The sequence below is a fragment of the Leptopilina heterotoma genome, unplaced genomic scaffold (genome assembly GCF_015476425.1).
Source record: "Leptopilina heterotoma isolate Lh14 unplaced genomic scaffold, ASM1547642v1 Lhet_91, whole genome shotgun sequence".
NCBI lineage: Eukaryota > Metazoa > Arthropoda > Insecta > Hymenoptera > Figitidae > Leptopilina > Leptopilina heterotoma.
This window is the reverse complement of record NW_025111197.1, coordinates 162,380-188,893: the sequence shown is the minus strand read 5'-3', so window position 1 is coordinate 188,893 and position 26,514 is coordinate 162,380. Positions and strand designations below refer to the sequence as shown.

The 26,514-nt window shown below is 31.4% G+C and overlaps 2 protein-coding genes across 3 annotated transcripts in view; one reads left to right on the top strand and one right to left on the bottom strand.

Moving 5' to 3' along the window:
• LOC122511921 (probable ATP-dependent RNA helicase DHX34) overlaps positions 1 to 26,514 on the bottom strand; it is a 67,195-nt gene that overhangs the window by 23,108 nt on the left and 17,573 nt on the right. The window contains exons 2-13 of the mRNA XM_043627487.1: positions 8,952 to 9,615; positions 8,696 to 8,862; positions 8,186 to 8,392; positions 7,977 to 8,109; positions 7,672 to 7,820; positions 5,502 to 5,734; positions 5,167 to 5,353; positions 4,682 to 4,876; positions 4,321 to 4,530; positions 3,857 to 4,222; positions 3,589 to 3,764; positions 3,391 to 3,501 (exon numbers count right to left, since the gene is read on the bottom strand). Of these exons, the coding sequence (XP_043483422.1) occupies positions 3,391 to 3,501; positions 3,589 to 3,764; positions 3,857 to 4,222; positions 4,321 to 4,530; positions 4,682 to 4,876; positions 5,167 to 5,353; positions 5,502 to 5,734; positions 7,672 to 7,820; positions 7,977 to 8,109; positions 8,186 to 8,392; positions 8,696 to 8,862; positions 8,952 to 9,615 (2,798 nt within the window). The remainder of the gene's footprint in view (positions 1 to 3,390; positions 3,502 to 3,588; positions 3,765 to 3,856; positions 4,223 to 4,320; positions 4,531 to 4,681; positions 4,877 to 5,166; positions 5,354 to 5,501; positions 5,735 to 7,671; positions 7,821 to 7,976; positions 8,110 to 8,185; positions 8,393 to 8,695; positions 8,863 to 8,951; positions 9,616 to 26,514) is intronic.
• On the top strand, positions 17,955 to 21,335 carry LOC122511922 (zinc finger BED domain-containing protein 4-like). Of its 2 annotated transcripts, XM_043627488.1 has the most exons (5): positions 17,955 to 18,405; positions 18,880 to 20,472; positions 20,602 to 20,953; positions 21,098 to 21,199; positions 21,274 to 21,335. In XM_043627488.1, the coding sequence occupies exons 2-5, from the start codon at positions 18,906 to 18,908 to the stop codon at positions 21,275 to 21,277; spliced, it is 2,025 nt and encodes a 674-aa protein (XP_043483423.1). In that variant the 5' UTR covers positions 17,955 to 18,405; positions 18,880 to 18,905; the 3' UTR covers positions 21,278 to 21,335. The 2 variants fall into 2 exon arrangements, with proteins under 2 accessions (XP_043483423.1, XP_043483424.1); XM_043627489.1 differs by lacking the exon at positions 17,955 to 18,405 and having other exon boundaries at positions 18,602 to 20,472.

The following is a 26,514-nucleotide window of genomic DNA, read 5'->3' as shown; positions in this document are numbered from 1 at the left end:
CTCTAGATTAAATTATTGAATGAAAGAAGCTATTCACATCGATGTCGTGAAATCGCAGTGTGTTAAATTTTTGTGATGTGATTGAAGAAGTTGTGAGCATTGAACATATCGTAGATGAAAAACGACGACTTTGGTTTATATCAGACTTCCCTCTTTTAATTAAATGTCTGCAGAGTTGTAACTTGTTGTACTTGTCTCTCTTTTCGCATCGTTTTGTCGCCTTTTGCAAGTTTCTGCTATAGTGTGTTTCATTCAGCGATGTGTGTCGATCTCCCGTCAAGTCAATTATTAAAAGATCACGCGCATGAGTAATTGATGGGAAGACGTCGCATTGGCCAAGACTGCCCTCACCTTTTTTCTTAACAGGTGGATCGTAATAGTCATGAGAGAGAAGGTTTGCGTTTTTGTGAGAACCTAACAAGGATCGTTTTCTTGGAGAAGATTAATTATTATTCGAATTATTTGCCTTTTTCTTTTATATTAATTATTATTAATTCGTGTAACATTAATTTTATTTCTTTGTGTGTTTAAATAAATTAAAGTTAATTTTAATTATCTTTTTATTTGTGTTTAAATCATTTGTTGGAATTGTTTCTTGTGGGAGTTTTGGTTGTTGCATCGTTGGTCGACCGTTGGAGTTCAAATTTTACGAGAGACGCGAGGACGAGGTTTGTGAGATTTTGCCAATCTACAATTCGCAATTGAAGATCCAGCATCTTCGTAACATTAAAAGGCGAAAGTTTCATTCGGAGTCGTATTCACAAGAGGTTCAGTTTGAAGTGATTCATTTTTAGCAGCTATATTTGATAAAGCCTTTGGTAAATCAACGACAAGTAAATCAGATAAAAATGATGTAGCAGAGATTTTAGAATTGTTAAAGCAGAGGTTTGATCAATGCTTTACAAATTTTTTGCTAGAATTTACAAATGTTCTTGTCACTTAGTTTGTGGCGGCCTGTTTCGTAGCAATTTCTTACGACTTCTGATAAATTCGTCCTTTCCGCTCATTCATCTTATTATAATTACTTATTAACGTTAACGTGAATCAGTTAGATGGAAAAAGAAGCCATGTATAGAAAAGAATGATTTTACGTGACTCAAAAAATGTGTTGTATCTACTTTACAACCAAAGCTGCCCTGACAATTCTCTCGGTATTACGCAGTTCTGTCAACTGAGACCTGAGCACTGTGTTTTGGCAGACAGCAGCGGTACACATGCGGTTTGTCTATGCACGTTGCACCAGAATACGGGGAATATGTTGGAAGCATTTAACGTTGCTTGTTTTGCATTCAACTTGGAAAGTCCATTAAAAGGTGACAATGATTGTCTTCGTAAAATCATTTGTAGTACCCCAATATCTTCCTGCTACCTGAACAACTACAATCAGTGTCCTGATTCGATTTTTTTGAGAAAAATGACATTAGTGAAGTAGAATTTTGCGCCTGGGTAACGTTAGAGCCACGTTAGAGTCCATAAAGATGAATGTAAATTCTTTCGTTGAGAAATTCACACAAAAGCTTGAACAACTTAAGGTACATGTGTTTTTTGCAGAAGAACGTTTCGGAGGAAAGCCACCCCTATTCTTCTCTGATCCAAATAAATTTCAGTACCCCAATACAAGATGATGTGGCTGACAGCCATTCGTAGTTTGTGGGTCCACCAAAATGATCATAAGGAGTGAGGAAAACCAAATTAAAATTCAATGCGAGAATGGGAACAGCGCAAACTCTCTCTTATATTGTCAAAAGATCTAATTCAAGCGGGCTACAAAGTCTTAGTACCCAATCCTTTTCTTTAGGAGAAAGGTTTCACCACATGTTTTTCCCCTACTCGCTCAATTAAGGACACAATTAAAATCTACTCAACTAGCGATCAACCATTCGTAGAATTGTTGACGAAAATAATACAACTTATGATAAAATAGAATTTACATTCAACAGACCAATCCTTCCACGTAATATCTCGATTGGGAGTATTTAGTGTCTATTACTCCATCTATTCCATGACCTAGGAGATGCTTCCGTTGTCAGAGGTTCTGCCACACAATAGATCAGTGTAACTCAGCTTACCCGTCGTGTGAGCCTTGCGCTGGGAAACATTCCTCAATATATTTTCCCAAGGGTTAATATAAACCCAAATGTAAGAATTGTAAAAGAAAGCACCCAGCTTCACCGTATGCTTGCCCTAATTATGATTTGCAGTTCGGAATCTTAATACATCGATATATCTATAACTGTAATAGAGAAGAGACTAAAACTCTTCTCCTTGCTGAAAGTCTAGATTTATACTTCGAAATTAAAAAAAGACCAGATATCTCCTTATTGGATCCAATTCTTGAGCCTCCTGCTGCAGTAACGGGACATTTGACTCCATTGGATGATTTTCACTGCAGCCTTGGCGTAAAACCAAGATTCCAATGGTTGCCTTGTCTAATGCCATGAACGAACACGATCGTTTGGTAATATTACAGACGGTTAATTCCTTGTTAGCTTTGATTCAAGCAAAAAACTACGATTATATCTTCAATTCAAAATATTCTTCATGATACTCCGAAATAGTTATTCTTGTATTTGTATGCTCTTTTGATAATTAAAATAATTAAGCATTAGGTAAATTATCTTCTAAATTTTTCTTTGATAAATGAGTGACCTTGTTTTAACGTCACTTTTCTATTAAAAACTTAAGTTTGTCTGTAGGACTATTTACTCCTATCGATAAATCTAAGAAGACTTGTTTTTCGTCTTCTGTCTTTTTACTTTTTAGTTTTATTTGTTGACTTTTAAAAAAAAATTCCCGGTAAAACTTTCCTATTGAATAAGACAGCGGTAGAGGACAACATTTTCTGCAACATCAACTACGTCATTAACAAAATACCAACCGATCATTATGAAATTCCTATGGTTAAGTAAAGGCATTGACTTGAATTGATTTTGATCATACTTGTTGCTTAGGGGTATTCGGGTCGTTGATTTTGAATTTAATGTCAGATTTTAAAACTTCAAAATGCTCTCTACAATATGTCAGACAAAAAAATTAAAAATGGTTTGAATTATTTTAAAACTTGTTACTCAAAGGTTTTTAAAGTTACTGGTTTTGAAATTAACAGAAATCTTCAAGAATTTAAAATAGCAGATGTAATATGGCAGACAAAAAATTATAAATGGTTTAAGAAATGTTTTGAAAGTTCATTTACAAATTTCAAGTTTCAAAACTCGTATTTCGGGGAGTTTCTAGTGGAAGTGATTCTGAATTTCATGTTGTATTTCATAAATACTAAATTCATACTCTTAAAGAATGTTGATTAAATTATATCTTCTATAAAGCCAAAAAGACAATTTTAAATCTAAATAAACATAAAAGAATTAATATCGCAATTTAAGATTTTCTTACATTGAAAACGTTGAATTCGTTTCGATTTCCCGAGAAAAAAGCAGCAATGTTTGAGCAGCGGGCATTCTGAACGTATTCACAAGATATGGCTTGGTAGTTTCTAAAAGAGACCTGTCAAAAAGAATATAATTAATTTAATGATCCAATTACACAAAATAGTGATAATCATTAGACGAAATTTATTCACAACATACGTACAAATATACAAGTAACTGATGTTTTGCACTAACAGGCGAGGAAGTTTTGAATCCAGGTATTGTTATAATATCTGGCTCCTCAAGCTGCAATATTTGTGGATGATTTCCAAAAAAGCTTAATGGATGTAGACCGACATAGGGCTTTACTTTTGTGTGATAAAGTTGCTCATTCATCGACTGTAACATAATTATCATCATGAAGAATTAATTCCCGAATATAAGAATATGAAGATAAATAGTTTTAAATAGTTCAACAAATAGTTTTGTACCTTGCAGTAGTTATATTCATCTGCACATGCAAATTGAGGATATAAACCACTACATAAAATTAACTTCAACATCGTAAGATCTTTATAACTACAAGCTGTTGTTGCTGTCACTAAATTTTGAACCTGTGACAAGTCATTCTTCATTCTAAATTCGACATCTTTAATATCAATTTCATCCGTTTCTTTGGAATCGTCTTCAATTTCAATGTGAGATGAATCTAATTTCAGTTGTTTGCGATTTCTAGGTTCATTCTGCTTATAAGTTCGCTTTATCTGTTTCAAAAGTTTTAATTCTCCATGTCGTAAAACTCTTTCCTGACTTGTCAAATTAGTGTTTTCTGATAAATTCTTTTGCAAATTGCAATCCTAAAGTTCAACAAATATAATTGATGAAAAATTACAGAACTGTAATTGTATCATTGTAACTGTAACTGTATCATTGATTAAATGTGCTAATTTCTTACCTGAAGTAAATCTTTAAATTGGGCCCTTAACTTTGTTATTTCGTAAAATCTCTGTTCTTCAAGTCCTCGCCTTTTACACCAGATTTTGCTTTTATTGTTTCCGTATTTTTGCCTCATTCCGCTCTCTTCCTTGATTTCTAACCAAGCTCTATATGCATTTAAAATTGTAATGGGATCGCCGTGATCAGATTCTAAAGTTTTCCTGGAAGTCTTGAATAAAATAATAATTACAATGTTTAGGAATCCTTATTTATTTTACTAGGTTAAGATTAACTGTAGGTTGATAGTTAATAATGTCATAGGGATTTTTTTGGGTGTAATGATTGTAGAACATTAAATCACAAGAATCAGTATTACTAACCTCGCATTCCACATCTCTATAAGCTTTATTAGTAAATGGATTCTGAACGCTTAATGCAGCAGCAAGAGATAGAACTGGATCAACTTGATGAAAAATTGATCCCACGATTAACATTTTTCCGACACATAAATCAACAGGTAATCGTGCTAATGTTCTTCCAACACTTGTTAATTTTTCGTTTTCCGTTAAAGCTTCCTAAACAAAATATGTTGAATAAAGTTAAGGACATTGCTTATGTAGCTTAGGGAAAGCTATTAGCACACGCTAATAAATTTAAACTTTATATTTCATCTTTTAAATTTAAAGTGTTACAGAAATATAAAACTTGTTATTAATTCAACAAGAGTAATTAAGAATTCTCATAAGATTTTATTTAGAGGAATTCATTCACTTAAGGGGACTTTCTGGTTTATAATTCCGAAGTAGCAAGCAATTGAACAGATTAATAACATTCCTAAAATTATAAATAGAACATTCATACATACTTGCTCCTTTAATGAAACAATCGAATTTTCTATACTTTTGGCAGGAGGAGATTCTATAAACGGAAACTTTCGTGGATCTGGTAATCCCATTGCAACCATTTGTAAAAGAAGAGAATCAAGAGGAACTCTTTGCATCTCAGGAGTTGAAAATTTTTCTAAAGCTGTATACTCTTCTTCGGAATACAATCTAAAATTATCTTTAGTTTAGTATTGTTAGAAAAGAATGACCTTTTGTTAAAATTCTTAAATCAAAAAGTTTAATTAGTTTACAATAACAAATTAAGTTATGTTATAAATAAAAGATACAAATAATTTCTACAAAGTGGAACATATACCGAAAGCAAACTCCAGGTCCAGTTCTGCCTGCTCTGCCTTTTCTTTGTTCAGCACTGGCTTTACTAATCCAGAATTCCTTTAATCGTTGCATTTTACATAATGGATCATAACTCATTTCTTTGACTTTGCCACTGTCTGCTACAAATCTAATCCCATCTATTGTAATTGATGTTTCTGCAATATTTGTAGATACTATACATTTGCGAACATTATCGGGCGAATATCCAAAAACCTTAAAAACAAAGATACTCATGATTTTATGGGATTTACTAAGTAATATCAAGTATTTTTAGCGCCGAAACGTTGGCATAATTCTTTTCTGAATATTGGCAATTTCTTGCGACGTGTATAAAAATATATTTACTTTAAAGAAATGTATTTTCAAATATAGACTAATCTATTTTTCAGATATTTTTGGAATCGTCTTATCAACGTGGATTCTTTGAACTGTTTTATGTGCAGTCAATTAGTACCAAGTAGAATAAAAGGTTTAGGTCAACACTTTTCTACACTTCATAATATTATGTTGACTCGTCGCATAGATAATACAGGTTTCATTTGTTCTCAAATTGGTTGTAAGAGAAATTTTGATTATTTTTTTAACTTAAGAAAACATTTGAGAATTAATCATCCAGGAAATGAAGAGCATGACGAAATTACTTTGAATGACATAGTAGACATTCCTGATGAAAATTAAATTGACAATAATAATATTAATAGCGATAATGACGATTTGCATGGTTATCAAAATATAGAAGTACCGGAAGGTCAAAAAAATGACTTTGAAAATTGTAATTTTGATATAGAATCGCATATTATTAGAATGATTTATAAATTTCAAGCTCTTCCTCCTATGATAGGCAGTATGACGACAACTTAACTTCAGGATTATGAAGAACTTCTCTCAAATACTTACCAATTGTTAAAAACAAAAATAAATTCACGCATAAGACTTGACGAATTCATACATGAAAATACTATTCAAGATATTAACAAAATTTTACAATTTAATAATCTATTCGAAAATTTAAAAACTTTTGAGCTACAAATAAATGCATTAGTTCAAAAATGGAACTACATTAAACCTCAGGAAATGCCTCTAGTTTATGTCCAGATACTGTTTTTGATAACAAGTCCTGCACTTTTGTTCAAAAGCAAATTATGGATAAATATCAATACGTTTCCATAATAAATGATGTTTCCATAATGGATGTACTTAAACTAGTTTTAAGCAACGCCGATGTTAGAAAAGCAATTCTTGAAGAAGAAATCTCAACTGATGGGATGTTAACTTCTTTCATTGACAGGCAGAATTTTAAAAATAATGCCCTTTTCCAAAAGAATAAAAATGCTCTGAGAATTAAATTATATTACGATGAGTTAGAGGAAGTAAACCCTTTGGGGTCAAAAATAGGTGTTCACAAGTTAAGAGCATTTTACTAATTTCTAATTTACCCGATCATAAGAACTCGCAGGATAGTATACACACGCTTACACTTAGTTCTCAGGCAGATGTTGTTAAGTATGGATTTGGAAAAATTCTTCAGCCTTTTCTTTCTTATTTACGAAAATTAGAATGTGATGAAGGTATTTTACTCTTTTTTGATAATGAAATTTTCATTCTTCGTGCTAGATTGGAGAGTTTTTGTGGAGACGGACTTGCGGTTCATGAAGTATTTATTGTAACGTGGCATTACAAATCTTCCTGCGTCTGTCGCGAGTGAATCGATTGAACCCGGAAACGGCCGAAGGGCCTCGAGGGCATCAATAGCCGAATTCGCGAGCAGACGCGACACTTGTCTCGTAGTTTCCCTCGAGAGCATATTTCGCGACGTGTATTGTGTTGACATTACCTAAATGTGAGTTTACACTTCTGGAATTAGCTTGATATCTACACCGAGTAAGTCAATAAATAGTTTGATAAATAATACCTATTTGTTTATACTTCTTTCTCTTTTCCTCCCCAACCTTTTTCACGTAAATATAATTGGAATTCCGGGCGAACCGATTATATTATCTATCTATCTAACACAAGTCTTATACTTTTAAAGCATTATTCAATTCATATAACAGTGGGAGCTTTGCTTAAACGTTGGGGATTATAATACTTTTAAGCGTATATAAAATATTAAATAAATATTTCTGAAAAATGTATTTTTTGAAACTTACTTTATCTTGTTCTGATATAGACAGAGTACTGTGTAACGGCAAAATAATCCAATTCTGTTTTTGTAAACTGTATTCTTTAGTTGCTTCAACTACAGCTGTAATTTCACTCATTCCACTTAGAAAAATGAGTAAATCTCCTTTTTCATTACCTTAAGCAAGAAAAACTTAAGTTAATAATCTACATGCAAGGAAAATCCATCAGTTCTCTTTACTTTTATAGAAAACCAGTTGTTGATTATTTCTTTAAAAATTTTTAACTTAAAAAATAATTATGTTTTAGTTTAATACTAAATATAAAAAATTACTTGAATACTTTTGATCAATCAGTTGCAGAATTTGCACATAAGGACTGGGATTGAATCGATCATTTTTAAAAGTCCGTTCTTCAGAACTCATAGGTCTGTACAACAGTTGTATTGGATATAGTCTGCCAGGAACCTATTGTTAAAATAATATATAATAAGATTTCGTTATTTCCTGCCAATATTTCAAGTTAAGTTTGTGATATACATACTTGAATAATCTTTACATTTTCTCTTGTGAAATAATCATGAAAAAGTTGTATATTAATTGTAGCAGACATCAAAACTAATTTCAGTTCCGGCCTTTGGTGAATAAGGCACTTTGTAATACCCAATAGGAAATCTCCGTACAAGTGACGTTCATGGATTTCATCCAAAACTATGACATCATATTGTGATGCTCCTGTTTCTGATGATATCTAGTTTTAATTATTATACATTCATTTATCTAAGTTTGTGACAGTAAAGTCTTACTTTTCTAAATTAAAATTTTATTTTATTTCGGGTACTCAGTAAGGAGCAAAGAATAAAACAGAATTCAGAAGTTTTAGGATTTAGGAACAATTTGTGAAAATTATACTTTTAGTGCTTAAAAAAATTATTAAAGAAAATTTTCGGTTTATGAAATAACCTTCTATCGGTTTTGGGAAACTAACTCATAAATAAACAGACCATTACTTTTATACAGTACAAAAAAGGAAAAAATTGTATGACCTACAAACCTGTCTTAGCAATAATCCTTCAGTTATAAAGGTGATTTTCGTTTGTTGATTCCTTTGCTTTTCAAACCGAATTTGATAACCCACTTCGTTATAATTTTCAGACAATGTTTCAAAAGCAACACGTTTTGCTAAGGATATACATGCAATTCTGCGAGGCTGTGTACATGCTGTTATGAAATATCGTAAAATTTCCATATATATTATAAAGAATTAATTATAAATATTTACAAACAGATGAAACTAATAAAGAACTCACCTACGTTGACAAAGCCATTCATAGCTAGGTATTGAGGAATTTGAGTTGATTTACCACATCCAGTGTCGCCTGCTATTATTACAACTCTTTCGTTTTTTACAGAATCAACAATTTTCTGTCGATCCTTAAAAACAGGCAAATTTTCTTGATCATTTCTCAACTTTTTAAGCTTTGAAAATTTTTCTTTCTGCTTAAAACCCAAGTACATAATAATAATATTTTTAAATTTCTCTAGTCTCTCATCTGTTAAACTATTAGACATTCCAACTCTGTCAAATAATTGCTTCTCGCAAGCAAGTGAAAAATTAAAACTATGTATTATGTCATAAGAAGAAGGGAGTCCAAATTTATTCGAGGTATTCAAATCAAAAGTTTGAGACTTTCCATCCTTTTGTTTTTCTAAACATTCATACTTTTGGACAAATTTCCAAAAATCATCATTATTGTTTATTAGATTGTCATTTACGCGAAGTAAACTGTTTAATTCTCGTCGATATTTTGTGAAAGAAAAACTGTCATCATCCTTTTCACGTGTATACGTATTATCATATTTTTGTCTGTCTCTCTCTGCTTTATGTCGATGCTTTTTGTGATGGCGGTTATAATCTTTATCATCGAAATCTTTTGTTGTCCTGTGATCATTTTTATCACGTGAAGAATGCATCTGGAAATAAATTTTATAAGCAACTCACACACCACTGAAAATTTTTTGAACGTTTAAATTAACTTTACTGCAACTTTATGACTCTTTAGTCTCAAAGCTCATGAAACTTCAAATAAATCTTTGAATGTCCGTTATTTTTTAATATTGGGCGCAAAACGCTGACAAAACATTGCAAGAAAGTTAAATTTTTTTTTAAATTATTCAAAAATTTCTACGTTTTTTTAAAAATGTTTTAAATTTTTTCTTTTTGTTAGAAAATTCATTAAAATTTTCTAAAGAATTGTAAACTTTAATGCAATGTTAAGTCAGCTTCACCGCCCAACATTAAAAAACTGCGGACATTTATAGATTTTTTTCAAGTTTGATGTGTTTTAGGACTAATTATTCAGAATGTTTCAAGTCAAGTTAATTTCAACTTTTAGTCAGTTTTTGGTGCTTTGTGGAAAATATTATTACTTATATATGTAAAATTATTTAATTTTTATTACATCCAGTATTTAACTAAATTATATGATGTAAACATAGAACACATTAAACACTACTTAAAACAATGTCTTAAAGAAACTGCGGCTCATTTGCTAAAAACTGGATTACGACTTAATCAAAGCTTCCGAGCTTCATTTAGGGTACGGTCCCATGTTGAGCAGAAAACACAATGTAAAGCAGAATTTCGTGAGAGTGGAAAGGACATTGATATCTGACTATTTCTCTTGCACTCACGAAATTCTGCTTTGCATTCTGTTTTCTGCTCAGCATGGGACTGCACCCTTAGGCTCTTCTCAAGACCCTTCTACTTAGAAAAACTCGTTGAATTCTTGCTCACCAGACTTTTAACACTAAAGTTGCTTCATCAAGTTTTCAACCGGCAAAAGTAAATCTAGCATCAGAAGATCAACAGAACAATAATTAGTGCTCTATTTGTTCAGGAGAACATTATACTTCGCGTAAGTCGGGATGCATGTTTGTATATATGTAGTTTTGCAGTTCTAGTAAGAAAGTTAATGCTCGCGGCTATGAAAAAAATTAAATTTAAATGTCCAGTAGAGTCGGAAGACCCAAGCATTCATCCTGGCATGCATTAAAATTTAAATTAGTTTAAAAAGATAATGGCAAGTATGCCGGACTTTGTGAATTGTGTCAAAAAATTTTACAAAATACTGCTGAAGAAACCTACTTGGAAAATACATCATGAAGCTTATTTATTTTTCATTGAAAATGTAACAATTTTAAGAAAAGTCGAAGCGGGTAATTCATATGAATTTAAAGAGAATAACGTGAAATTATTATTCGACCGATGTTTTGAATCAGAAGTGGTTAATATATTCAAGGCTTATCAGTCAGTAGCTGCTATAGCTAATAAAATGAAAGCTAAAAATTTCTTCATGGTTGATGCCATTGAAAATGTGATAATCTTAAATTCTGAAACCACAAACAATAAGATCCGTTCAACATTTGAAAATAATGTAATTTTGCATCCAGCCTCTCTTGTAGCCAACCTTCTACATCCACAATATCAAGGTTACAATTTAACGACAGCGCAAGTTCTGAAGCTTACAAATTTTTAATGGATTACTTAACTAATGATGGTTTAGAACAATTAACCATGTATATAGAAAAAGAGGAATATTTTCGAAACTAATTGAAAAAAATTAATCTCACCCACAGTTTTTTGGAACATGTCGATCAAAGAGTGTCCTGATCTCTCAAATTTTGCAAAAAAATTATTAAATGTTCCTGCTTGTGCACTGAATATAAAGCACAGCTCTAATGTTTAGTCATTAACAAAAGAAAAAGCAGAAAAGTTGGAATCCCTTTATTTTTATTTAAGCTTGTTAGATTACAAAAGAAAATTTTGCAAATTAACTTTTTTGTCAATAATAGGACTTTTAAATTGTATATTAATCACGCCAAATCGGGAATCGCCGATTATTTTCTCCTTCCGAGAAAAATCACTTTTTAATTATCCACTTTTGTAAAATTTAGCTTACTAAATTATTATTAAATCATGTATTTTTGCGAACCGCCAGATCGCTGGTTAAAGCAACTAATTAATCATAAGAAGACTGATACTTCGATTTATCATTTCATGTAAAAATTAACACTGCGAGTTCCTGATTTCCAAACTTCGGGACCACTGCCGAGATATTACTTCGTATTTGTCTAACAAGGAATGTGCTTCCTTGTATTTATTACTGGAAATAAATACCGGTCATACTGAGTGACAGAAATACGAATATCCAACGACGGGGACATCAGCTGTCAAAACACTGTCCGTAGCCATCTTGCCAGACGTTGTCAAGCAGTGCCCCTCGCGGAGACTAAACGAACCAGGTGCGGATCCACGGTCGGGCGAAAGGGGCGATCGCCCCCCCCCCAACACACTTACTCACAGTGCAATGTTAGGTATTAACCCTTTGAGTCATACATTTTTCATTTCATTGAAATCTATTGAAACTGGTTACTCGGGGGTTTTTGGGGTCGCTAAATACGAATCTGGCATCAGATTTTCAAAATTCAAAATAGCGAATCCAATATGGCGGACGCGAAAATAAAAAATGAACAGAATTTGCTTGGAACTCGTTACTCTGAGGTTTTTGGGGTCGCTGAATACGAATCTGGCATCAGATTTTCAAAATGGCGGATCCAATATGGCGGACGCGAAAATAAAAAATGAACAGAATTTGCTTGGAACTCGTTACTCGGGGGTTTTTGGGGTCGCTGAATACGAATCTGGCATCAGATTTTCAAAATTCAAGATGGCGGATTCAATATGGCGGACGCGAAAATAAAAAATGAACAGAATTTGCTTGGAACTCGTTACTCAGGGGTTTTTGGGGTCGCTGAATACGAATCTGGCATCAGATTTTCAAAATTCAAGATGGCGGATCCAATATGGCGGACGCGAAAATAAAAAATGAACAGAATTTGCTTGGAACTCGTTACTCTGAGGTTTTTGGGGTCGCTGAATACGAATCTGGCATCAGATTTTCAAAATTCAAAATGGCGGATCCAATATGGCGGACGCGAAAATAAAAAATGAACAGAATTTGCTTGGAACTCGTTACTCGGGGGTTTTTGGGGTCGCTGAATACGAATCTGGCATCAGATTTTCAAAATTCAAGATGGCGGATTCAATATGGCGGACGCGAAAATAAAAAATGAACAGAATTTGCTTGGAACTCGTTACTCGGGGGTTTTTGGGGTCGCTGAATACGAATCTGGCATCAGATTTTCAAAATTTAAGATGGCGGATCCAATATGGCGGACAAACAAACAAATGACAAACGACAGACTTACACGAACTATTCTCTCCACAGGTAAGTACCGACTTTAATCAAACAAATGACAATCGACACAATTAACACAAACGATTTCCTCCACAGGTGAGTATCGGCTACAATCGGACAAATCACAATCAACAGACTTACACGAACGATTATCTCCACAGGTAAGTACCGACTTCAAACAAACAAATGACAAACGACAGACTAACACGAACGATTCCCTCCAAAGGTAAGTATCAACTTCATTCAAACAAACGACATTCGAGAAACTATTACTAACGATTCTCTCAACAGGTTAATATAGCTTTTACGTTGAAAGAAGGTATTTTGTTGAGTAGAAGCAGTATTATTGTTTGTGTATTTTTTACATCACATCCTGCATTAAGTTTGACATTTTCAGTTACTCATCGGTTAGCAAATCTTTACTAATATCTACAGTTTGTTCAATCGGATTGTCAAAAATGGTACATTCTATTCAGTATCAAAAAATTAATTCTTTTTTTTTATAGACAGAAATACTATAAAGAGGATTTTACGTTAAACGAGTTACCTGACTGTGGATTGTCAGGATTCATTCACTTTTGATATTACTTTTTAATTTTATCCGAACGTTTTGAATCTTCTAAGTTTATTAATAAATTTATTAATACTCATGCCAGATTCGTATTCAGAGACCCCAAAAACCCCTGAGTAACCAGTTTCAAGCAAATTCAGTTCATTTTTTATTTTCGCGTCCGCCATATCGGATCCGCCATTTTCAATTTTGAAACTCTGATGCCAGATTCGTATTCAGCGACCCCAAAAACCCCTGAGTAACCAGTTTCAAGCAAATTCAGTTTATTTTTAATTTTCGCGTCCGACATTTTGAATTTTGAAAATCTGATGCCAGATTCGTATTCAGCGACCCCAAAAACCCCTGAGTAACCAGTTTCTAGCAAATTCAGTTTATTTTTAATTTTCGCGTCCGCCATATTGGATCCGCCATTTTGAATTTTGGAAATCTGATGCCTGATTCGTATTCAGCGACCCCAAAAACCCCTGAGTAACCAGTTTCAAGCAAATTCAGTTCATTTTTAATTTTCGCGTCCGCCATATTGGATCCGCCATTTTGAATTTTAAAAATCTGATGCTAGATTCGTATTCAGCGACACCAAAAACCCCCGAGTAACGAGTTTTATGAAAATAGGTTTGAAATTTCATCTGAAATACTTTTATTTCATAAAATATTACAAAAAATTGTTATTTATTATTAAAAATTATAAAAAAAATTTCAAAAAAGTAATTGTAAATATAGTTTAGGATCTAATTTGTAAAGAAAAAAAATTATCATCTCAAAAATTAGTAAGAATAAGTAGAAAATGAATTTTTTCTGAAAAAGAAGCATTATTTTTTGTTATTTATTTGTTTATAATATTTTTATTATTAACAAATTGTGAATCAACAGTTTTCTTAGACTTGTTTAGGTATGAGGAACATGCCCGGAAAAAAACCCTAAATTTATTAATAAATATGCCATAGAAATACTGAAAACTGAGAAGGAAAAGGTGGGTCGCTGAGCGACCCACTGTTACGCAAAGGGTTAATATATCTATGCCTTCATTACTATAAGGTTTTAATTTACGAATCGCCCTCCCCTAAAATTCGCTTCTGAATCCGCGCCTGAAACGAACTCTTTGTGAACTCTTTCCGACAGTCGATAAATTACATAATTACTGACTGGCGCGCATCGATTACCATCGGGAAATCTTTAAAACGAGTGCGCGTGAGACTCACCACGAAGCCGAGATGCGCGTCTGCTTCGGCGTCCCCGACGGCCATTTAATTCATTCTCACCCAATGGGAAGTAAACGATTGGTTCAATAATGGGCCATGCTTGGCCAACTCCGTTCCATTATTGGAACATTAATGGCAACCATCATTGGACCACCATTGGTTTTTGCTTGGGATGATCACGCTACTGCCAATGATCGGTAGCCAGCATCGGGCCAATATTAGTTGCCAAGGAAACAAAATCGATTTTCAAAAGCTTGATTTTTTATTGGTAGCCAACAAAAAACCAAGGTTTTGAAAATTGATTTTTTTAATTGTTTATTAAAATTTATTTTTCAAAAATATATTTTTCAAAAATATATTTTTCAAAAATATATTTTTTAAAAATATTTTTCTTAAGTAATAGAACATATTAATTTAATTTTTTACCTCTGGTAAAACAAAGGTGAAAGACTGATAAAAATTCCCTCACCGTTTCTCACAGTGGAGGGATGCCTGTGAATGCCTTTGTGGGAGAGGAGCAGGTACTTATAGAGTCAGTGTAACAAGTCACAAGCGAGAAGAAATCACTAGCATGCACTCTGGCGGCGCTTGTCGGAAGTGGCGCAGCGTTGGTTTGCAAGCGCTGTGCCGATAATGTCAGGATATGTATGCGCGCCAGAAAACAGTTCCGACAAGCGCCGCCAGAGTGCATGCTAGTGATTTCTTCTCGCTTGTGACCTATTTCACTGACTCTATAAGTACCTGCTCCTTTCCCGCAAAGACATTCACAGGCATCCCTCCACTGTGAGATATACGGTGGAGGAATTTTTATCAATCTTTCATCTTTGTTTTACCAGAGGTGAAAAAGTAAATTAATATGTTCTATTAATTAAAAAAAAATTTTAATTAATAATTAAAAAATTCAATTTTCAAACCCTTGGTTTTTTGTTGTCTGCCAATAAAAAAAAAGCTTTTGAAAATCGATTTTGTTTCCTTGGCAATTCCTTGGCAACTAATATTGGCCCGATGCTTGGCTGCCGATCATTGGCAGTAGCATGATCATCCCAAGCTAAAACCAATGGTGGTCCAATGATATTTGCCAATTGTTTTGCCAAGAAAAAACCATTGGGCACCAAGCATGGCCCATTATTTGCATTCGACCTGTCACCTGTCCATTTTCCTAAAAACTAATTAATAAAGTAATCTTGTGTTTTTCTCCTGCGAAGATGAGTGGGCAAACAATGCGGGGACGTCGGCGTATCTTCGGTGAGTCTCATAATATTTGAATGTGTTGTCTCATAACGATTATTGATCAAAATAAAATGTATTATTTGTTTTTTTTCGACATTTCTGTACATTTTGAACAGGTCCCGTCTGGACCTGTAATTTTATTTATTAAACCAAAATTAAAACTAACTGGTGATTTCTCTTACCCCGCGCTTTCCTTGAAAAGATTGAGCTAGCGTAATTTTAATTAATTAATCGGTTTGAATATTTTTCTATAAAATACACTACCGTCCACGAGTATCAGGACGATTACATTCAACTCTATGAAAAAACATGCCATCACTTTTCCAATCATATCTCGTAAATAAAAGGAGATACAAAAAAAACTTGAATACGGTTAGAAAGCTGATTAAATTTTGCGTAAAATAAGCCGTCTTTGAAGTCATTTCGTTAACTACATTTTAAGTTGTAGAGTGAGAAAGCAATAAAAAAAATTATCAAATTTTCTCATTTTTGTCTCTTGATTTCAACTTTTTCAAAAATTTAGAAAAAGTTTGATAAAATTTTTCTGAAAACACAGAATTTTTTGTTAGAATTTAAAATTTAAAATATGCCTTCGAAAATTAAAAAAGGTTAATTCGTCTTCGATATATCATTAAAAATGTGAAGCCGTGTTTCAACCGATTGGTGCATTGAAATTCAACTGTGACGACTTGATTCTTGGTTCGCGCGGCAGCGAAGGAGAGAGAAAACCGGGACAAATTCATGCGGGGGAACGATGAACTTTCGAGTTTCTTTATATTACTCGTGAAACATCATTATTTATTATTCTCCAGCATAAATTCGTTCCTGTTTTCTCTCTCATTCGTTGCCGCACGAAGACAGAATCGAACTTTTTTTAATTTTCGAAGGCAATTTTTAAAGCTGAAATTGAGCCATAACTTAAAAAATGTTAGGACACCTATAAATGTTTTTCTTTAATTTTGTAGAGTTATTTCAGGCGCATCTTTTGAGCTTTCATTAAACATTTTTCGTCTATACCTATTATCCAAAGATATTAAAGTTTTAAAAATCTATATTTTTCGAAAATAACACTTTTTTGAAAATTTTGTTGAAAAGTATAAAAGTAACTTTAAAAGTATCATTACCAGTTTGTAGAGCATTAAAAAAGGCTTCGATTGACTTATTTTTTAACCGGATTCGGTCAAAAATTATCAAATTATTGGTATTTGAAAAATAAAAAAATTGTGGAAAATATCATTTTTTTAACATTCTTGTTTATTAACTTATGTGTAATTATGTAAAGATGTTACTGATCTGGCTTCAATATTCAGTTCAAAATTAAATAAACACACTAAACAAGCGGTGAGAAAATTAGCTGGATTTGATCCACTTACCATTAAATATGAGCATTTTTTAATCGTAACATCATTCTTCAATTTGTTGCAAATAAGTGCCTCACGCTTAATAACACTGTGTATTGAAGAAAATAATCTATCTCAACAGCATGAAGCTGAACAATATTTAAAGGTCTTATTAGAAAACTACGGAAACAGCATGAATAAATCAGCCGTGACTTATGTCAAAGAAAAAAGCGACAAAAGAAACCTGATCTTTCTTCCTTGGAAGATATTGGTAAACTTCATAAGCATTTAAGTGAATTAAGAACTGCAGCTTACAACGATTTAAAATCAGAATTCTCTTATTCATATTACAAAACACTGGAAGAAGCTACACTTATTTCAATCTTGCTCTTTAATCAAAAACGGCCAGGAGAAACTAAGCGAATGGGTATCCAAGATTTTGATAATAGAGAGGACTTCGAGTGCTTTAAAAAGCAGATATTTCAATCATTATCACAGGAAAGAAAAAAGTTAGAGAAAGAGTATAGTCGAATTGAATTACGTAGAAAATTAGGTCGAACTGTACCTGTTCTTTTAAGAAGTGATATTGTCAAATGCATTCAACTTTTAATTAAACGTCGTTCTCAAGCTCACATCTTATCAAAAAAAACCTTACGTATTTGGATTAAATGGTTTTAGTGATGCAATATCGATATCGAAATATCGGAAATATCGATATTTTGGTATTAATATTTCGATATTTTATATCGATATCTTACAAACGATATATCGATTCAAATATCGATATTGGTCTGTCGATATCGATATTTTCAGTATGGACAAAGACTAAGTTTTTTTTGCGTTGAGGTTTTGCACATTGAACTACATATCGTTTGTCGACACACGTTTACACCGCCATGTGATTCTACCCTTAAGCTTTGTGTGGCAGATTGTGAACTTAACGTTAATGTATATCGAAGCACTGCTTCTGACCGTAATTTGTATTTATATTCTATGCATGTATTCTGTGTATTTGTATGTCAAGTTTTAGTCAAGTTACAAGTTACAAACAACTGAACGTTTAAAATTAACGCATTGATGTCGTGTAGTTAATTAAATCGAACTAATTTGATAATATTTTGAATGATCACTACGCAAATAGAAGGATAAGAACAATTAAAAAGGTACGTACGACTAAAAATTTTTACTTTGAGCGCAAGAAACAACACGAATGATAATTTTTATAAACTCGAGTATACAAAAAATATTATTATTAGAGAATAAAATTCGTTCTATTTACCTTATTTTATCTTAACTGAAAATTCCAAAAGCATTGTGAAACTTGAAAAAAACTTTTTTTTTTACATTTTACGTGACATAACCTCCAAGTGAATATATATACATTTGATCCACAAAATACAATAAAATCGTATCATTTTTATATTTCAACCTCATTTTTATAGAGATTTATTATAAATTATTTGTATTAAACGTTGTGTTATTAGTGATTGTTATAATTTCTTATTTCGCGTTATTAATTCGTTAGCTATACAATGTAAAAAAATTTCCATTCGAAAGATTATATTTATAGTGTTAATAATTCAGTAAATATATTGCTACAAGTTTAAATAATTAATAATTAAATAATTAATTTACAGATCACTAAATTCTATGCATTTATAAAATGAGCGGTGGTCCAAGTCCTGTGCGAAAGCACTTTTTACCTACAGATCAGAAAAACCTCATGCAATGTAAATATTGCTCAGGTCCTCATTCGCTAGTGAAATGTTCTGGAAACACTACAAATATGTTTAACCATTTAAAGGCGAATCATGTTGAGATGTATAACGCTCTTATGATAGAAATTGATGAAAAAAAATCCAACCTCAAACGGAAACACGAAAATAAGGAAAATTCATCGTCGACTAACAAATCAACTAGTGCTCAAAACAATGAATCTGTTAGTTCTAGTGCAAGCGAATCTTTGACGACTACTGAGCCAAGCGAACAATCAGGCAGGGAAAATATTAAATATTCATTTAAAAATATTTCATCATTTCAAGAAGGAGGCACTAAACACAAAAATCTAACAGATAAAATCTTATTTATGATCTGTAAAGATAGTGAACCGTTTTCAATGGTAGAAAGAGAGGGATTTATAAAAATGATGAAATATGCAGTTCCGAATTATAAAGTACCTTCTAGACAAACGTTTATTAATCACTTGGATTCAAAATACGACACAGTATCTCAAAAGTATAAGATACTTCTGAAAAACGTAACGTGCGTAACACTAACTACAGATATTTGGACAGAAAGTAAAAACACACGGAGCTTTCTTGGTGTTACCGTTCATTTTCGTGATAAAGATCAATTTATGTCGGGAATACTGGGTGTACATGAACTGACTGAAAGTCACACTGCAATATACATCAAAGAAATACTCGAAAAAGTATGCGCAGAATGGGAAATAGATAAAAGTATTATCACAGCCATCGTTACTGATAATGCGGCAAATATGGCGCTTGCCGTTGAATTATTTCTTGGGAAAAATCATCGCTTGGGATGTTGTGCTCATACTATAAATTTAGTAGCAACGGATTCTATCAAGAAAATTGACGGATTGGATAACGTGATAAAAAAAGTAAAAACTATTGTAACATGGTTCAAAAGAAGTGTCAACGCTACCGACTTGCTGCGCAAAAAAAGTAAATTAAAATTAATTCAAGACGTTGAAACACGTTGGAATTCAACGTTTTACATGATCGAGAGATTCATCGAACTACGAAAAATTGTAAACGAAATTTTAGATGATTTTTCCTCAGCGCCTCCTGCGGTTACTGCTGCCGAATTAGAGATACTAAAAGAGCTGACAAATGTACTCCGTCCTTTGGAATCAGCTACGAGAGATTTGTGTGGTCAAAAATATGTCACAACCAGTATGGTGATACCACTAATAAATGGATTGCAGAGAGAGTTGGAGAATCTAGTTCTTGAACACCAAGTAGCTTCAGTTTTGAAAGAAAATCTTTTAAAAGAAATTCTTCGCAGATTTGGACTCATGGAATCCTGCCACTTTTTTGCTATTGCTACAATCTTAGATCCGAGGTTCAAAAAAGTGGTGTTTAAGCAACCAACAGAGTGTGCACGTGCAATAAGTCAAATCAACAGATTATTTCTGGAAATCAAGAGTAACAATTCTACTGAACGAGAACTCGATTCTGATGGAGATACGAATAATGAGTCAGAAGGTCAGTTAATATATTTTTATTTTGTACTTCCAAATAATATTAAATAAATTAAATATTAACAAAATAATTACTATTTAAAATCATATTAAACAAAATTTTTTTATTGAACCATAACTATCTTTTTTACAGAAAGTAAAGAAAAGTCTTCACTTTGGAAATATTATACAGATTGCGTGCAAAATGCCAAACGAGGAAGAAAGGAGCTATCGGATAGTGGCTATGCAGATGAACTAACGCTTTATCTTCGATCTGAAGTTTCTCACTTCGAAACTGATCCTATACGCTTTTGGGTGGAAATGGAGCATATTTACCCTACATTATCTCAGATTGCGTTGAAATATCTTACAGTAGTTGCTACATCAGTACCTTCAGAAAGGTTGTTTTCGAAAACTGGCATTTTAATGAACGAAAAGAGAAACCGACTTGAAGGAAGTAAACTTCATAAGCAACTTTTTTTGGGAGCAGTCGACGAAGCTCTTTGGTAAATTAAAGACCGTGTATTCTGCGTGAAGACCTTGCGTTTAAAGTAAATCCTTACCTTTATTTCCTTACATTTCATTTTTGTAACATATTGAAAATCTTACATTAAGAACCTTAAGATAATGTAAATTGTTTTCTGTTCTAGGATAATTAAAGCGTTTAATGGTTCTAATAAAATTCGCAAATCTCGAAAAAAGGTGACTTCGGATCTAGTGCAGTCACTTGCAATTGACAGTACATATTTTGAGTAAGTATTAAAAATAATAGACATGAAAACATAAAAAATTTGCCTTAATCTGATAATAAAACAAATTTTTTCAGTTGAAGTTATATGACCCGGAAGGATGATCGGCAAGCGAATATGATGCGTTATAAATAAATTTTGTAATTCTATTTTTGTAATTTAATATTTCTTTCTTAAGATTAAAATAAAAAATTTCACAATAATTATTGTACCATAAATATTGCTTTAATTATATGTATCACATATTTAATTACTTTTAATTTTAACTAAACCTTTATAAATAATAGTTTTGTAGAAAGTTTTAAAATTACATCGATTAATCGAATAATCGATATTGTTGGTACGATATATTGGTCATATCGATATTCACTATAAGCAATATCGATTTAATCGATATCGATATTTTTGTTTCGATATTGCATCACTAAATGGTTTAGATAAACAGATCTCGAAATGCCTTAGTGCCTGCAAATTGATGAGGAAATACTCAGTTGAATGTGGAGCGTCAGCACCATTAACTTTAAGGGGTACTAAATTGATGAAACATGTATCTACAGCATGTATGAGGCACATTATTTACGTCTAAATATTTTTTAGAGTCATCAGTTAATCAGATTTCTTGGCTTCAAAGTCATTGTAAGCCCGAAAGTCGCGTATTGCAATGCTACTTTTCTGATTAGACAAAATTTTTTAAAAGTAGATAAATTATCTGTAGAACAATATTTAGACAAATTCGCAGCTATTAAAGTCAACAATGGACAATATTTGGTGAGCGTTAACAAAATTTAAAATCTTTCTAAAGTGTATTATAGCGGAATAAGAATGGAAAATCAGTCTTCGCTCCAAAACAGTTTAAATTATTACTAAAAGTTGGCTCAACCGATTTTAATTTCAAAATATGCTTTTTTGTAGAATCAAAAGACGAATTATAAAAAAAATACTGAAAAATTTTTGCCCAAAAAAACCCTGAAATTTTTTTTTGAAATTTTGAAATTTTTTTTTAACAGGGCTATTGCAGAGGTACCACTTTTTAATTGTGACAAAAATATCTCTAAAAATGTCAACTTTAACATATAATTTTTCTAGATTTTTAAATTTGGCGGAACATATTGAAAAAATGTAAATTTCATTAAAAAACCATATACAATATTCCGAGATATTCAAAATTTTATAAAAATATTAAAATTCAAAATGGCGTATTTTCAATAGGGTAGAGTGGGGTAAAAAAGCCACATTTTTACTTTTGATGCTGTAAAATCTGTACTTAAAATTTTTTTCTCAAATTTCCAATTGTTATTGAAAGTTTAGTTATTAAGCTTGAAAATTCTTGACGGAAATATTTTTTATCTCATGAAAGGACTAAGTTATAAGAGTTTTACGAAAGCACTGCAAGTGGCTTTTTTGCACCACCTGGTGGGGTGAAAAAGCCACCCTACGATTTTAGCAAAACATGTTATCAATTTAGGTATTTTTATAGTTTCCCTTTATTTATATGACAAATAGTCTTATTTGAAAAATATTCTAATAATTATGAAAGAGTTTTTAGCAAGCAAAATTGAAAATTATATTAAGTTTACCTGTTTTCCATTTGCACTGCCAATTTTTCGTACCTTTTTTAGAAGTTCTCTTTAAGTTTTACCACAGATAACATATTTCGTTGCAACCGTTTATTCATTGTTTATTTTTTAAATGCACTTTGAACTACTTTTTCGTCGTGTTTAATTTATTTTATTAAATAAACACGAGAAATTTTGTAAAATAAGAAGGTTAGTTTAAATAGAAAACAAGTGAATTTCACAAAATATTCAATGGATTTTTTGCCCTGGCTTTTTTACACCCAAGACCAGTTATTAAAAAAAGCAAAAATAAATTGTTAATTCACTTCAATTTCCAAAAATTAACATTGTATACGTTTTCGGTATACTTTTCTCCTTATGTACAAACATTTACTTTTATTATTCGTTCACTTAATCAAATTGTAATATGTTTGAAAAGTTCACCAAAATGTTTTCAAAAAAGCAACAAAAAATTAAAATTACAATAAAAACAATATTAATCTAGGTACAACATTCAAATTAGATTCAAAAGTTGCGTATTACCTAATAGTATTTATATTCTAAACAGCTGATAAATCGGCTTAATAGTTTTTAAATAAAACTCAAATGGCTTTTTTACACCATGGCTTTTTTACCCCACTCTACCCTAATTTTGAATTAAAAAAAATTAATTTTTGGGGGAATAAAGTCTCTTATATGAGGCATTATTCCTGAACTGCCCCAAAAATAAAAAAAAGTTCTTGGATTTCCTTTATACTTTGGAAACATGTTAGCCTAGTAGGTACAAGTTACTACACCAATTTACAGGTCCAACCCCCCACCCCAATCAAAAGGGTGGGGGGTTGAAATTTCAGCTTCAACTCGAACATGCATTCTTTAAACATTTGTAGTTTCTACTTAAATTATTCAATTAAAAAAAGTAAGTAGTGTTTTAGAAAGGTTTTTTTGTGTACTTTTAAAATATTTTATTTTTATAATAAAAAAAAAATTTTTTTTGCAAAAATTTTTTAAAATAAATAGTTTTTTGCAATTTTGTGCAAGTTCGGTAGTTTTTATTTTCTTTTTAATAATCTCAAATGAAAGCTTGGGAATTCCCCTAAAAGAAGATATAAGTCTGAAAATGGGCCGAAACAATTTGCCAAAGATATAGTGTAATAAGTAAAATTTGTCCGTCCGCTCGCGCACTCCAGCGCGATGAACAGTGGGATTTTTTTTCAACTTACTATTGAAAATTGTCTAGAAACTACAAATTTTATCGGATGTTGATGTTCTTGATTTAAAACTACGAAGAGATCCATCAAAGTCGATTTTTGAATTTTTAATTGTTTATTTTTTTCTTGTTACTCAAAAATTTGACAAATTACAATATTTTTAGAAAAAATCATGTTAGTTTTTTTATTTTTCCATTACACATGATCGAAATCAATTTAAATTAGTCTAGTATGACCAGCGGACAATTAATAAAGCATAATACAATTTATTTAAATTGTTGCAAACAATGTTAATTAACAAATAGATTACTTCGGACCTTCTTCATAAAAAAAATTGGTTTTTTTGCAGACAAGTTTAAATTTATGTCTAATTTAGTAAAAAACTATTTTACAGTTAAGAATTATCATTAATATTAACAATTATATAAACAATAATCAACTTTCTTTTGTATTTGTAAACATTTTCGTCATTTTTTAAACTTTAAATATTTATATCATATGTACATTCTTTCAAAAACTTAAAAAATTTATTAGCTCAAACAATTACATTTGTTATAAACAAACTTTTCATTTTTAAACAAATGGAGTGCGCGAGCGGACGGACAAATTTTACTTATTACACTATATCTTTGGCAAATTGTTTCGGCCCATTTTCAGACTTATATCTTCTTTTAGGGGAATTCCCAAGCTTTCATTTGAGATTATTAAAAAGAAAATAAAAACTACCGAACTTGCACAAAATTGCAAAAAACTATTTATTTTAAAAAATTTTTGCAAAAAAATTTTTTTTATTATATAAATAAAATATTTTAAAAGTACACAAAAAAACCTTTCTAAAACACTACTTACTTTTTTTAATTGAATAATTTAAGTAGAAACTACAAATGTTTAAAGAATGCATGTTCGAGTTGAAGCTGAAATTTCAACCCCCCACCCTTTTGATTGGGGTGGGGGGTTGGACCTGTAAATTGGTGTAGTAACTTGTACCTACTAGGCTAACATATTTCCAAAGTATAAAGGAAATCCAAGAACTTTTTTTTATTTTTGGGGCAGTTCAGGAATAATGCCTCATATACAAATATAGTCCCACGAAGTTTTGCAATAATCGGCCTAAGTTTTGCAAATTGTGATATTTCTGACGTAAAATGCCCCAACAAACCATTCTCAATGCAATAACTTTTACTACCTTAGGCATGTTTAAAACATCATATTATACAAACAACTACGACATTTAATTTTAAATCAATGATTATTATTAAAATGTCCTAAGAAAATTCAATTTTTTAAGGGGAAACACCACTCTAGAGGCAAAAAAAGACTTATACTTATGTGATGATGTATTTTTGGAAAAATGGAAAAGAAATAGGATTTTTTAGAGGGTTTATCAAGGTACTAATACACTTTAGAAGGCTCTTAAAAGACCAAATTCAAAAAAAAAATTTCGTTGGAAAACTCCTATTTCCGTTTTTAAGGAAATATTAACGTAAGTCATGTAGAAAAGAATTTTGCGGTAAACCTTATCGCAGAATGCGAGAGAAAATAAGACGAGGGAAATTGGATAGATTCGCATGGGCGATGAGAATGGTCGCGTTTGTCGAAAATGTTCGTGAATTATAAAAAGGCAGTAACCTGCGAGATTTATATTGTTTTTAATTACTTAATCTTTTAATATTTTAATTGCAGTAACTATTTAATAAATTTAATGGGTTCTTATAATTGTGTCGTAAGTCAATACTTTCTCAAACCTATCCTGAAACTTTGTTAGAATAATAAAGAAAATTCTAACACGAATAAGCTTTTTATAGCGTCATATGAAAAAGGTCTTAAAAGATTAGAAAAGTATTTACATACTCTTGACTGTGGGGAGACAACAGCCGCAGAAGACGGAAATCCTGATTTTGGAGAAACTACGTTTGAGAAGGAACCCGAATCTAACATTTTGAACCAAAATAAAACAAAACCTCGAGAAGGTAAATTTTATGATTTATTTATTTTAATTTATAAACGGTTTTATATATGCACAAAATTGTAAGAAAATTCTAAATATTTTTTAAACAATTATAATAATATTTAATTAATTTATTAGGTCAAATCTTTAATTTGAAAAGTCTTAATTAAATTTCTAAAAAATATTTCTATCAATTATTCTTTTCAAACAATAATTATAAATAACTAGATGTATAACAAATACATAATAAAAAATTAATATTTAGTTTTAATATAATGTAATGTCACTTTTTTCTACCTTAATCTATTGTTTTGTTGTTAGTTGATTAAAAGCTCATTTAATGTAAAATTCAAATAATTTAAATTTTAGTAGACACCAAAATTATTATTTTTTAATATTAAATTAAATTTGTCTAATAAAATTTATCATCTATTTTCAAAAAAAAAATTTTTTTCTACTGGACTTTGAAAAAGGTGCCTAATCTCTGTAATTGTAAATTAAGGTTACTAAAAGAAATTTTTATAAATATATTATTGATATTATTATTATGTCAATTATTTTTAGATTTTTGTAAGAAATCAACGAATTCCGAAGAGAAGAATA

Coding starts and splice junctions, on each gene's coding strand:
- LOC122511922 (XM_043627488.1), top strand. CDS start 18,906: ATGAGCGGTGGTCCAAGTCCTGTGCGAAAGCACTTTTTACCTACAGAT. Junction 20,473..20,601: donor TACGAATAATGAGTCAGAAG/GTCAGTTAATAT, acceptor TCTTTTTTACAG/AAAGTAAAGAAAAGTCTTCA. Junction 20,954..21,097: donor GCAGTCGACGAAGCTCTTTG/GTAAATTAAAGA, acceptor TTTCTGTTCTAG/GATAATTAAAGCGTTTAATG.